Raw genomic sequence first — 15144 nt, forward strand, 5'->3', positions numbered from 1 at the left:
AGTGTTTAACATCGCGAGTCCTCCATTCTCATTGGTGGTGTTTTTGGTCTGCGCTGGATAGCGTCCGCTTCGTTTTTTTCTCGTTTCGTGCGTGCATTTGTGGGTGCGGCCTGCCGTGTCGGTGTAAAGTTCACCGCGTTTCAGAATAAACTCACCGCGTTTGCATTTCAATCTCGTACTTTTCGTGAAACAAGATGTCTTTTGACAATAGGGACGCGGCGGGCCCATCGAACCCGCAAGTGACCGCCCTCGCCGTACGCGTTCCTCCGTTTTGGCGGCGGAACCCCGAACTGTGGTTCGTGCATTTGGAAGCACAATTCCAAATGTCCGGCATCACATCGGACGCGACCCGCTTCAACTACGCGGTGGTCGGCCTGGACGAAGAGTCCATACTTCTGGTGTCCGACGTGGTGAAGTCGACATCGTATGTGCAGCTCAAGAGCGAGTTGATCAGGCGCCTGTCGGCAAGCGAGTCGGCAAAATTAGACCACTTGCTGGCAGGTTTAACCTTAGGTGATCGAACTCCCAGCCAATTGCTTCGTGAAATGAGGCAATTGGGTGGGAGTAAGATCGGCGAAGACCTGATCAAGTCGCTCTGGCTGCGTCGGCTCCCGGAGGGCACCCAGGCGATCCTCGCTTGCGTCTCCGGTTCCTTGGAGGAACTGGCAGCGACGGCCGACCAGGTTCAGGAGGTGTACGTACGCCCAACCTTGGCGGCCGTTCAACCACCGTCGGATGAGGTGGGTGAATTGAGGCGCGAGATTGCTGCATTAACAGCCAGTATGGCCGAGATGCGGGCGACGTTGGACGCTCAGCGTTCGGGCGCCAGATCGCGAGCACGCTCGCGGTCTGCCATCCGAAAAGGGCGATCAGGTAGCAGGTCGTCAAGACAGTCCACGGACCCAGGGATTTGCTGGTACCACCGCAGATTCGGGGATAAAGCGACAAGATGTACGCTACCGTGTAGATTCTCTCCTACCGCAAAAAACTAGGTCCGCGGGGGGTCTTGGCGGCGGCCACCCAGAACGCAGCGCCACGTCGCCTAACTATTTTCGACCCTCTCAGCAGGCGCAACTACCTCGTCGACACGGGTGCGGAGGTTTCGGTCCTTCCCGTACCCCAGCATCATCAACTTTTCCCTCAACCGCTCAAACTTGCGGCAGCAAATTCCTCCCGCATAAACACGTACGGGTATAGGCAAGTGGACGTGAGTCTTGGCTTGCGTAGGACGTTTTCGTGGCGTTTCATCCTGGCGGATGTCAGCTTCCCCATACTAGGCGCAGACTTCCTGTGTCACTATGGATTGCTGGTGGACTTGCAAAACAAGTCTCTTATAGATTCCACGACCAACCTTAATACGTCGGGACATATGGTATCTCACCCAGGCAATAATCTTTCCGTTCTTTTAGAAGACATTACCGACTCTCGTGTTCGGGCACTTCTCCAAAAGTTCAGCCAGATTACTACCAACTGTAGTCTCTCCAAACCAGTGAAGCACAATGTGCAGCACCACATTATCACTACTGGTTCCCCGATCTTCTCGAAGGTGCGTCCTCTACCATCTCAGAAACTGGCAATTGCACGGAAAGAGTTTGAACAACTCGTTCAACAGGGTATCTGCAGGCCCTCAAACAGCTGTTGGTCTTCCCCACTGCATATGGTCCCTAAGCCAAACGGCGAATGGCGCCCATGTGGGGATTACAGAAGACTAAATGCACAGACTGTTCCTGACCGATATCCAATTCCACTCATCCATGACTTTGCGCATCACCTCGCGAATTGCCGCATCTTTTCGACCTTGGACTTAACCAAGGCTTATCACCAAATTCCAGTAGCTCCTGAAGACATTCCAAAGACGGCAATATGCACACCCTTTGGACTCTTCGAGTTCACCCGAATGACTTTCGGATTGTGCAATGCGGCGCAAACCTTTCAAAGGTTCATTCACTCAGTCCTGCGAAACCTCGAATTCTGTTTCGTATATTTGGATGATGTTTTGGTCGCTTCTACCACTGAGTCTGAGCACTTAGCCCATCTCGAGTGCATTTTTCAACGTCTCCTTGAGGCCGGTTTAGTCCTAAACGTTGAGAAATGCAAATTCCTTCAACAACAGGTGAGATTCCTCGGCCATTTCATTTCCCCTGAAGGAATACAGCCCGACCCAGACAAGGTGCAAGCGATAACAAGCTTCCCGCGTCCAAAGACAGTGAGGGAGTTGAGGAGATTCTTGGGCATGCTGAACTTCTACCGTCGTTTCCTGCCCAAGGCCGCCCATCTCCAGTCCATTTTGAACGCGTACTTGTCTGGCCCCAAAACTAAGGACACACGAGAGATCGTGTGGTCTGAAGAGGCTATCTGCGCGTTTGACAAATCTCGTCAACAACTGGCTGACGCTACGCTCTTGGCATTCCCTCTGCAAGATGCACCCCTAGCCGTTTTTGTTGATGCCTCTGACAACGCAGTAGGTGCTGCCCTTCACCAAAAGGTGGACCAAGTTTGGCAGCCGTTGAGCTTCTTCTCGAAGCAGTTGAATCCCGCTCAACGGAACTACAGCACCTACGATCGCGAACTGCTCGCCGCATACCTGTCCATCAAATACTTCCGTTTCTCCCTAGAAGGCAGGCCGTTCACAGTGTTCACGGACCATAAGCCTCTCACGTTCGCTTTGAAACAGAAGCCCGACAAAGCGTCCCCTCGTCAGCTTCGACACCTGAGCTTCATAAGCCAGTTTACGTCGGACATCCAGCACGTGTCCGGGAAGGACAACATTGTTGCTGACGCTTTGTCTCGTGTCTCCGAAGTTAACATCCCCGCCTCACTCGATTTCTCGGCTATTGCCAAGGCGCAAGTGGATGACGCAGCACTTCAGAGCCTCAAGTCCAACCCCAAATACAAATTTCGGGAGTTGCCCATCTTCGGCTCAAGCCTCTCGCTCTGCTGCGAAGACTCGGAAAAGGGACCTCGGCCATACATTCCGGCCACATTTCGCAAGGAAGTGTTCCACGCAGTTCACGACTTGGCGCACCCCGGCATCAGGACAACAAACCGGTTAGTCACCGGAAAATACTTCTGGCCCTCCATGAACAAGGATATTAATTCCTGGGCCAGAGAGTGCATCGCATGCCAAAAATGTAAGGTCTCCAGGCATGTTAGGAAAGAAGTGGGCTCATTCCCCCGCACTACCAAGCGTTTCCACACCATACACCTCGACATAATAGGGCCTTTGCGAGACTCGCACGGTTATAAGTATTGCCTCACAATCATCGACAGGTTCACGCGGTGGCCTGAGGCAATACCTCTGAAAGACATCACGGCGCAATCATGTGCTGAAGCCCTCTGTCGAGAGTGGATACCTCGCTTTGGCGTCCCTGCAGTGGTCATCACTGACCAGGGAATGCAATTTGAGTCCACCCTTTTCTCCGAGTTAGGCAAACTCCTTGGTTTTAAACGCCAGCGGACTACGGCATACCACCCACAATCCAATGGGATGTTGGAACGTTGGCACCGGACGCTGAAAGCCGCCATTATGGCACGCGACGACCCGTCCTGGACGCAAGTCTTGCCTCTCGTCCTACTCGGCCTTCGAACAACCCGCCGAGAGGAGTTTGCTGCCAGCCCCGCGGAGCTGGTTTACGGGGAGAACCCGAGACTCCCAAGCGATCCGGTCTTCGACAAGAGATCGGGTCTCACGGAGTCGGGGTTGGTGCGTCTGCTGAGAGACAATCTCCGACGCATCAAAGCGCCACCACCCACTCGACACTCGTCCATACCTGCCTGTTCGCCCAAGGAGCTGGACACTTGCACGCACGTGCTGATCAGGACGGATGCCGTCCGGAAGCCGCTGCAGCCTCCATATGAGGGCCCGTACCGCGTTCTCGAGCGGGGAGAACATTTCTTCCAGCTCGAGATCGGTGGTCACAAGAAGGCGGTCTCTTTGTCCAGGCTGAAACCCGCGTGCGCCCCGAAGCAACGTCGTGTCCGCTTTGTGGATTAACGGCGAACGAAGTTCGGGGATCAGTCGCTGAAACCCCTAGGTTTCATCTGGGGGCGGAGTGATGTGGCGCGGCAGGATTCGCAGCATTCGAAATTTATTTCGAATGTTGCGAGTGCGAGCGAATAGATGGTGCGGATCTATCCACTTTGCGTAGCACGCCAATGGAGTGGAAGATCTCAGAAAAGTGTGCGATGAGTAATTTTGTTTTTTGAGACCTGTCACTAAAATGGTAGATATCAAGTTGGGAATTGAACAGAGAAGTCTTTTTGAGTTCGTTGAATTAAAAAGTAATGTTAAGTGTACATTAAATAAAATAACATATGAATTGTTAATTTAAAAATATCTTAAATATTTATAAGGATTGTTGAAATGAGAAGTGGTGTTAATTACTTAACGGTAAAGAAATTATTAAAATAAAAAGTAATTGGATTACTTAAAATGCCTTGTATCCACTATTTGAAATATATACCACGCATGTTTAGTACACGTTTATATTTATGGTACCTACCATGAAGTGAAGGTTATATTTACTTCCAAACCAGAGAAATCTTCGTATTTTCGACTGATCACTCTAACTTCCTTTTTTCTAAAATGACTGGAAAGAAAAGCAGATCGACTCATAAGGTACATATACATTCGTAGCATGCCTACTAGGAAACCAAGTCCATGGAAATAGCTTCATGAGCTTACAGCATAAATTGATATGGCGATATGCGAGAAGAAATATGCCTTGGACGCGTTCATGGACATTGAAGATGCCTTCAGTTGTGGCTCATTCCTGGTGATTTGTAGTGAAACCGGATATTTTGGAATCCATCCCCTATTAATCAGTTGGATTCTTCATATGCTGGAGTCGAGAAAGATTTGCATAATTGTGGGACGGAAGTTTATCGAGGCAATATGCTGCCCACAAGGAAGGTTTTGTCTCCTTTGCTATGGCTCCTGCGAATGAGCACCTTGCTATGGCTCCTGGAGTACCAAGGGTTTTTACGCAAGAATTTGCGAACGGTCTAGTCGTAAAAATTATCGGCAAGTTAATGCATACAGTATATGACTGTTCAAAAGTAATTTTCAACGTTTTCCACAGTTGATGCTGGACTCACTAGCAACATTAGATTAGATCCAGCTAGTATAAACGGTCAAGTATTTAGGAGCGCATCTCGTCATCAAGCTTACGTCGAAGCTTCTTATCTAGGAGCAATATCAGAAATCCTGGAAAAAGCTCTGGTGCTGTAGCACTGCGATAGGCAAGACTTGGGAACTTCAACAACAACAGGTTCACTGGATGTACATATCTATAACAAAGCCCATTTTGATGTAACTGTGCTAACTGTAGCAAGTTGTTAGTACAGGTCCAAAGACTCCGTTGCTTAAGTAATACCTAGTTGAACAGAACTACGCCAGCGGCAGCGCTAGAAGCTATCCTAAATCTACCTCCCATTTATTTGGACTCAAGGGTGTTCTCGGCAAAATCGATTATAGAACTATCACGGTCTTTCGAAAAAAAACAAATATATTTATAGCGGAGATATATATGTTTCCAAAAGTAAGACCAGTTTTTATTTACTTTCAATCCTCAAAACAAGAATTTAAATCGCCTACCGGAGTGGCTTTGAGAATGTGTAGCGATTCACATTCTAGCTCTTCTATCGTCTCAAAACGTTTTCCTCGCAGTGATTTTTTAGTTTTCCGCGATAGCCAGAAGTCACACGGTGCTAAATCGGAATACTAGTTGGGAAATGAGGATATCCGCGATCGTTATGGGGTTGCACCGATCGTGGAAAAGTTACGAGAGAGGCGTCTTCGATGGTATGGTCACGCAATTCGTGCAACCGAGAATTCACTTGCAAAGATTGGTCTGAACATCGAAGTCGATGGTAAACGACCAAAAGGCAGACCTAAGCAACGGTGGCTTGATACGCTGGATGGGGGATTTGAAAGCCTCGAGATTTCACCTAGATCAGGCATTCGATAGAGCCAAATGGCAAAACCGATCACGACGAGCCGACCCCGCTTTTGAACGGGACAAAGGCTGAAGAAAAAGAAGAAGAAAGTCACCAGATACAAATTGTTGCGCCGTTGATGATGATGAAAGTCACGAAAGACGGGTATTCCTTTTCGAAGGAATTGGGTTGTTGTGGCATTAGCAGCAAATTTCAAGTTCAAAATATCTTTCAAATATTGACAGTTCCTTTCAAAATACTAACAGTATTAGTAAGGTCTCTAATAGTCATTTGACGTTTGACAAGCACAAATTCTTCGATTTTCTTGACGCGTTGTTCATCGGTAGATGTTAAAGGTCGCCCGGAACGCTATTCGCCTTTAACATTAACATCTTTAGCACTTGTAAACATTCCTTTCCGACAAAGAATGGTTACCGAAGGCTTTCTGTATCATCCTGGACGTTTCTGCATCATTCAATTTCAATTTAATGCAACTGCTTTGCTCTATATAATTAGATATTGCAAAAATCGTCGATTGCATTTTTAGCGTAATGAATTTCATGCCAAAGAAATTGTAACAGATCTTTGTCAGAATGCTGCCAACTTAGAACAAAATTGTGGTCCGGTTTACCCGGACACAGTAATACATATGCCATTTTATTGTCAGCAAAAGGTTATTTGATGTATCATTCGAATTTAGTCCGACAGTCGGGCAGTGTTATCATAATTAAATAGCAACACCGTATCAAGAAAGTTGATTTGAAGTTGCCCCAGTTGCTGCTGAAGCTTGCCCAACTAAACGAAACATCCTTAATATAGGCAACTCGAACATCACTGGTAATGAAAAGACTAACAGACTGGTTTCACAATGGTGGACCAGAGCATCCACTGTCAAGTCAACTCTGAAAGGTGATGTTGCAAGGGTTCACGCGGCCGAATTGAGAAATTGTAATTCCTGCCACCTGCGAAACTTTTTGTGAAAGAAAACTGTGGTGGTCTTAGGGCAATGTGAGGAGGAAGATTAGACGACCCTGGATAACATGCCCGGCTTCCTCAAACCAAGATGCTTCGGAATGTTTTCTTTAACAATCTACGCATTTTATGTCTGTGTCACATGTTCTTAGATTCACAGCATGCGGAAACCCATTGAATAGTGATAGATGACAGAACAATGGGCCTAATAAAAGGTTTGGGTACTTGGCTATGGCTCCCGTCAAACTGCTAACTTGACCTCATCTAGTCCTTAACACATCTAGAAGGTACATCCAGGAAGTTCTGATTTTTCTATGCGAATTCCAAAAGTATATACACAGCAATTGTCTTGTTTTGCTGCATCTCAATTGGTCTTGAAGATTTAGGATGAAAAGGGAAAGTGTATTCGACCTCGAAAGAAAGACAATTTACTTCGATGCGCTTAGTACAACCGTATCCTAAAATTATACTACAGTTCTAGCTACCAAACTTTGATCAAATTTGTCTGCGTCTACAGCTGATACTAAGGTACTAGTAGTGTGGTATTGCCTTCGAGTGTAAGAAAGAACCTCGAGAAGGAGAATTAAGAATGAATGCACTTTGTTCTATTCATTTTCGGAGGGGATATAGCACTACCATATTCCTGACTAGTAACTTTTATAACTTGAACGATTTTGTAATTTGGTAGACGTTCAAACAGAAGGTCCCCAAGTGTTCAATCTTTCATTCCTTAATCGCACTATTGTATGTTATCAATTTGTTTCGGTTAGGTTCATATTGTACCAAGGCATACCCTCTGATGACATGATTTCCAAAATAGAAGAAATTATATATGATATATTGAAAGAATTTGATCCTTTTCCCCATTAAATGTAACGAATGATCTAGTTCAGAACTTGAAAGATCATTACGATCAAATCAACAACAGATTTTTCAGCCTTTGATATTATTATCTATATTATCTAATTTTTCTGATTAGATGAAAAGTAACTTCACTTTTTAACAGCATGTCTCCACATAAATGTTTCATGATTGAACTAACATTATTTAAATTTTTCCATTTCGCAGGACAATTCACCGAAGATGGTTCGTTCATAGGCCAATATGTGCCTGGTAAACTACAACCGCCAGTAAGTCCACAACCAGTTGCACATAACCAACCAATACCACAAACTTCATCTCAAGGCACTAACGCCGTAGCTACTTATGTCTAAGCTTCTTCGTTAATGAATTCATATTTTTTATTCTATACACATAATTCTATTTACAAGAGAATCTATTTTTTATTTATTTTATACTACTTTTCTATGACGTAACTGAATTAGTTTCCCACTAGCAGATTGAATTTCTATGAGAAATAGATCAATAAAAAACCTTAAAACTTGAAATTCTATGTATAAATTATGATTTGAAATCTTTAATCTTTGTACACTCAAACATCTGGATTTTACTCATTAAATTTCTGTAGAAACCATGACAAGCATTTGGTATGAAATTTAATAGCCTCTTGCTCTTTTCTGAACAACTTACATAAAACGATTATCGAAACGATTGAATATATGAGAAGAACATTTCGTTTAATCGAAACGGTTACACTGACATGTGCATTCTACAGCGCAATAATTAAAATATATTGAAAGGGCTTTCGGATAAAAAAACTTGCATTTCACGAAAAGAAAATACTTTTCCCGGAAAAGATTTTCATTTTTAGTACTAATTCCTTTTTGGTTTTGTAGCTTCGCTTACAAAATTCTAGCACGACCCTATTGACCTTAATCATATCCAATAGAATTAGCGAACGAGAATAACAAATTGTGTTGTAAATTTCTTTCAATAATGTATTTAAACAGCTGCGTCAAACTTTATGTTCACTATAACTCCGATTGTTGCCTTTAGTTGAGTTAGAAATTCCGAAAATACAAAATTTTCCTTCTGAACGAATTATGCATGTCCAAAATTCGGAAATTTCGTACTGAAAAATAAAAAAAAAACTATTAAAATAATTTGGCAAACCGATAATGATGAATTTTAGAGAAAAACAACTAAATTTTACTACTAAGTATAATTTATATACATATTTTTAAAGCTTTTAATATAATTTTTTTCTAAAATATTTTTTTAAAGTCTAGATGTAAAATATTAAGTTCTTTTTAAGTAAATACAGAGAGAACAGTGTATAGGAAATGAGAGCTACTTTCTAAGAGAAAAACATTGATGGAACAATGTATTCAATAATCGAAGATTAAATCGACAATGAAATGTTATAAAATGAGATAATTAAACAAATTTTGTTTATAAACTTCATTTGTTTTCATTTATTTTTTTCCCATATTTATTTCATAGATAGTAACATACTTTGGATACTGGTAATAGCACGTAAGAACGGCAGGTTTCTTTTTTTAGCTTTTGTTTTTTTACTGTTTGTGTTATGCTATGTACCTATGTTCCTTTTTCTAAAAAAATGAAGTGGCTGCAGAGCAGTTTGGGTCATGAATAATTTATCCAAAATTCATACCAGAATATTTGTACTTCATAAGCTTTTGAGCTATGTGACTTGCTGGGCTAACTAGCGAGGGCTATTCTCTGTAAAGTTTGAACTGCAAGAGTTTAAGTTGCGTTGATTTGGTAACCTACTGCTTCATTATATAAATCTGGATGCTCTTATAAATGTTCGGATTCGTTTTCCACGCGTTTCGGAGTTTTTCATTTTCACTTTAAAATCCCATTTTCTTCCATTAAATACTACATAACTCTGAAATAAAAAATCATACGAACGAGCAACTTATAGACAACCATAAAACGATTTTTTTTACATGTAGTCGATTTCAAATCACAGTCATTCGCTATTCAAGGTGTAGACCAGTTCATTGCGTATACCAACAAGAGTTTTGTCAGTGGTTATACAGGGATTCAAGAAACTAAAACTACATTTTAATCTCTATACAATTATTTAGATAGCTTCGATTGAAAACTATTATACTTAGCTTTTATATCTACTCCAGATTATTTCATTTTTACCTTATATCTGTATCTACCAGTAGAAGAAAATATGCTCATCTTTGAAAAACGAAGAAAAGAGAAATCAATTACACAAAAAGGGGCCTATAGTGGTTAAGGGAAAAATGATATGTACGATGATGAAAAGCTAGCGAATAAAATGGTTATTTTTACATAAAAGGAAATATAAGGATCGCTCTAACTTGTGAATAAATCAAATTTAAATGTCATTGTACTAATTCGAAGTTAATTTACCAGGAAAGGTAAAGGGAGTGTAAAGGAAAACCGCTACTTATCTATATATATTTCACGTTTGCATATTTTGTTGCTTTGCTGAAAAGAAAGTGAAGATTTATTGTGAAAAGTTTCAAATCTAACTCACCAATGACAAAGCTTCCGCATACTTGGTTGCATGTTTTTCAATGCCCGTAAATTTATTATTATCTAATTCCACACTAAGCACTCCTAGTATACTTAAGATATGTTATTAAGGAATTCTTTAAATTAGACCGAATTGGGGTGAAATCTTCACTTCCACTGACCTCGTTTAATTTTATTACTTATATTTTACCAACCGGCTCCATACTGGAATATATATTCACAGGTGATGGCCGGTTGCTAGGTTAGTAATGAATAACGAGGTCAAATTTAGTTATTACATGAAGCTAACCCTTTTGATGTGCTACTAAACGAGCTTATTAAACGAAGAAAATAAAATAATTCTTTTTTGTTGCGAAAATGAAATGATTTTTAGAATTGTATGTACAGTTCAGATTAAAGGCACAACTAGTATTATACATCTAAGATTTATTATAAATGAGTAAATTAGCTACTATATTATAGAAATGTTTTAATCAATTTCTTCTATATACTAGAGATTTTAAAATACCTGTTGCTAATGAGTATATGATGATAATGAAAATGAAATACACTGCCGAGAGCCGCTCCATTTATGGCATTCCAGCTAACTACAATATATTAGTTTGCGACTTGATAAGCGGCAACTAATCATATATATGCATATATAAAGTGCATTTTTTCAAATAGATCCAATCTTTCTACAAAATAAATACAAGGACACTATCACTATCCTCATTGACCATTTCTACAATCAACATGACTTATTGAAAAAGCTGAACCGTTAAAATTATCTAGAAATACTGAAGTCAAATGAAGATGCTTGAAACAATGTATTGCAAGCGGAGGAACAGTCAACCTAAAGATTACTGAAAAATCTTTGACATGGAAATACTGTATGAATTTGGAACGCTTAGTATGTGAAAAGCAAATCGGTTTCCAACTGAATGGTTACTTTTGCACAAATCCTGAGGTCGTTTGAAAGGGAACAATAATCCATCTACCTTATATTTTACATACCATGACGATCTGTACGATCTGTTCTTTTCTCATAAACTGAATTGATTCATGGAATAAAGATGTTCGTTTGAGTCGCGACGTTGGAATTAAATGAAAATTCTGAAGATTCTTATGGGAAACTATCTTATTAGCCTTTTCATTCAGCCAACAACGAATACTCTTTTCAATCTTTTGTTCAGATTGTGTCCCGAGCGACATCAAGATTCCGCGTCATCCAATCGCAAAAGGAATTGTTTGGCAAATAGCTGATAAAAGCTGCTTATTTAACGCACTGAAAGTGGTAAATTTCACTAACTTGCCAACGTTAACGGTGAAAGTAATCAAGATCCCCAAAGTGATAATGACGAAGCATGTAAAGTATTTCATATCTGCAATTGTAGTCTATTGGAAGACCAATTATAAAATAATTGAACTTGGAACACTGAAAAAATGTTAATAATGTTAAGATTATTGATGTATATGACTGCTTTTGAATATGAATTAACCGTGCTTGATATATAGAAGAATTTAAATAATCAATGCAAATTCAACCAATCTATATTATGAAAAAACCGTGTATGTATAAATAGCTGGTTGCAACATTCGTAGCACACTGTTGAGGTAATGTTTGGAATGTGCTAATACTGTGTCTAATAATACAAATAGTCTCTGCAATGTGGACCTACATAAACATATAAACGTGATATACCATATTCTGGAGTATCATCTATGTACAGTTTGCAGTTGAACTGAGTGATTAACGTGATATATATTTCTAAATTAAGTCCCATCTAAAAATTTCAACTTTGTTCTGAAACATAACATGCGTGAACATTACATAAACACTCGACATGCAAACAATAGCCACCCATTAAAGCCATTAAACATTTCGAGCATTTCCCTTACAAATCTCGTGTATCCATGGTCACGCTCATTCGATATCGTAGCTGTAAAGATACACTTTCAAAACGAAAAACAGTACACAAATACATATAATATTAATCTTTACACATTTTAGACATACAAGTAATTCAAATGATATATGAAAAATAATTTATGAATTAGCAATGAGATTAAAACAGAATAAACCAGATGGATTAAAAGTGAATGTATTCAAAAATTGTAAACATATTTTTATATGGATATAATACTTTTTTACTTGACGAACGTAGAGATGTCTCCCTTTGGTAAATAATATAAACTTAGTTAAATCCATTGAAATCTTTCATCTGCCCAATCTCCAAACTTATATAGACTAAGTGTAACAGATTTTTCGATATAATTTGAAGCACTGGCGATGCGTGAGTAATGAATTATGAAATACATACATATTTAGTATAGGATCCTTCTTGTAGGCATTAAAAACGACAGAAGGACTGGAACTAATATCGTCTTATACTGCATTATATAGGGAAAAACTTTCTGATATTACAATTATATGCATGTTGTTTATTTTTAATGGTGAACATCTTTTGCTTTTTTGATAGGAATTTAGATGGTAGATATTGGAGAAGAACGGATAAAAGAAAGATTACGTTTCATGTGTTAATATAAGTTTAATTATGTTAAAAGTTTCCTGTGTTTGCACTGAATAACATTATGAAAAAGTTATAAAGTAAGTTTATGCAATATTTAATTTGTAGACGAACTTTCGTTGCTAGAAATAAAGAAAATTTGAAAAATGATAGTTGTTTTGTTAAATATTCTCTTCACAGAATATTCTGGGCAAAGTACAAAAGTTTGTCGTTATACAGTTTGCTCTTGAGGTTTCATCTACCACTAGACTTTATCAAACGGAAGAGGATCTAATGCGACCACATTAAAATAATAAATTGAAACAGTGTCACTAAAGATACTTGTGTTTTAAATAAATTATGTTGGGAACGCAACAAACCTATCTTATTTATTTATGTACAAATATAGGTGCAAAATAGAAAACCTATTGTCGAACAAAATAAAAATAAACTGGTAGAAAAATGTTGAAATCGGATGAAAAGTTAGTTTAGTTTACTGGAGGGAGTCGCAACTCCGAGCACTCAGGCCCATTGTATTATCCCTGTAAATTGTTTTTATTCGAGAGGTATACTCCTGCTCCAGAACCCTGTTCTGTTTTTGAGCTATCGGTGTAGAAGACGTCAGTATATCCTGCCACACATTCTTCTGATTTGCACCAGTTTTCCCTCCGCATCAAGATAATTTCATATCTTCTATCAAATAGATGTATGAGGATTCGAAAATTAGAAGGCATTGCAAAAACCGGATTTAGTTCTCCCAATAATTCTTCCGATTCTCTGTACCCTCTACGTCCATTGTTTCTCCATAGATCTAATCGAATTAGTTTATGAGCTGCTCTCATTGCAGTGCTCTGAATAAATGAATCCAAGAGCGGCAAATTAAGTAATGTACTTAGAGCTGCACCAGATGTGCTCATGACACCGGTTATACCCAAAAACCTAGTTCTTTGCAGTGTGGCTAATTTACAGCAAAAACTCTTTTGTTTCACCTTAACCCACCACACTACAGACGCATAAGCGAATATCCGCTTAATGATAATAACATATATCCACATTACTACCTGAGGCCTAAGTCCCCATATCGAGTCTATAAGTTGTGAGAGCTCGTTTCATCTTTACGTCTACTTGATTGCTCCAAAGAAGCTTCTTATCTGGAATAACTCCCAGATCTTTCACTTCTTCGGAGAGTTGAAGGAAGGATTGTATCCCTCATCTCTGAAAGAGCAATGACCATTCATATAAAAATAAAACTAGGTAGCTTGCTCCTACTACAATATATTTTAATAGTTAGTAAATACGTATTTCGAAAGCTACTTACTTTCTTCCTCAGTACTTAAGCTACCTAGCTAGGTATTCGCTAGTGATATTTATTATGGTTGCAAATTTCGATATTTCGGGAAGTAATTGGGGTTGCCTAGATCTGAATTCAATCTAGTGTCTGCCAGCTGTTTGCGTCGTATGCGTCCAGCTGGTTGATTTTTCTTACCTATTTTAGTGCTTTCAGATCGTCGATGCTTATTTTATGGCAGCATTTCACCATATGCTTAGCCACCATCTATTTTGTGGGTTTTCCGTCTCCGTCATATGTTTCCTAAATCTAGGGCAGACGAAAAGGCTGGTAACCACTAGATTTAGGGAGCATATGAAGCATAGATGTCTCCGTGAGGCGACATACATCTGGAAAGGCCTCCAAAATCCGTGCGCCGGCCAAAGTCGCTAAGTCGCGGGTGGATTCGAAGTCTGTGACTTTTTACCACATGGAGAATTACAATCCATTGCTTCCATCTTCATGTGTTTTTCAACGCCCTTATGGTAGTAGTAAACTACTACAGCCTGCCCCACCACGGCAAGGTGGTGCCCGGGGAGAAGTTTGGAAGAGATCATTGTAACAACAAGGACTAGTTTTAGAACATCCTGTATATCTTTTGGCGACTAAGGTTCACTATCTTTATGAGAAAAGGAAAGCAAATCAATGTAGCTGTGCCTTCAGAAAATCTACTAGGAAAGAATTTAATAGCAGATGGAAATTTTTCTTATTAAGTGCACAGCTTTTCCTTTTTAACGAGTCGTATGATTTCACTATGATCTGTCTCCTGTTCAATCATTTGGAGGTATAAGTTGTCCGCGCAGTTTCTTTTCCGTATTTTTTTTTGTTTTTTCCCATTTGATTTTCAATGAGACTGTGCTCTAATTGAAAACTGAAACTGTACTTCTTATATAAGAATATTTGAGTTTACATTTGGCCCTTTTGCACCTAGCTATTACCGTATATGCATATATATATTATGCAAGATTATTCACTTTAGTATGATAATGAGAGAAATTTTCTCTCCAACCTAGAGACCGCATAGTGGCAGCTGCGTGATTT

At 40.0% G+C, this 15144-nt stretch overlaps 1 protein-coding gene across 4 annotated transcripts in view; it reads left to right on the forward strand.

Moving 5' to 3' along the window:
• The window catches only part of LOC119658003 (neuroglian), an 89096-nt gene extending 79888 nt beyond the window's left edge, over positions 1–9208 (forward strand). For 2 of the 4 annotated variants that reach the window (XR_005250192.1, XR_005250193.1), the window contains exon 10: positions 7978–8107. Coding sequence is in view for 2 of the 4 variants with exons in the window: in XM_038065223.1 (XP_037921151.1) it covers positions 7978–8123 (146 nt within the window). In the remaining 2 variants the exon portion in view is untranslated. Of the gene's footprint in view, positions 1–7977 lie in introns of all 4 variants that reach the window. The other 2 variants (XM_038065223.1, XM_038065224.1) reach the window with 1 other exon arrangement.
• Positions 9209–15144: the final 5936 nt, after the last annotated feature.

Source organism: Hermetia illucens, chromosome 5 (assembly GCF_905115235.1).
Source record: "Hermetia illucens chromosome 5, iHerIll2.2.curated.20191125, whole genome shotgun sequence".
In the NCBI taxonomy this organism is placed as follows: domain Eukaryota; kingdom Metazoa; phylum Arthropoda; class Insecta; order Diptera; family Stratiomyidae; genus Hermetia; species Hermetia illucens.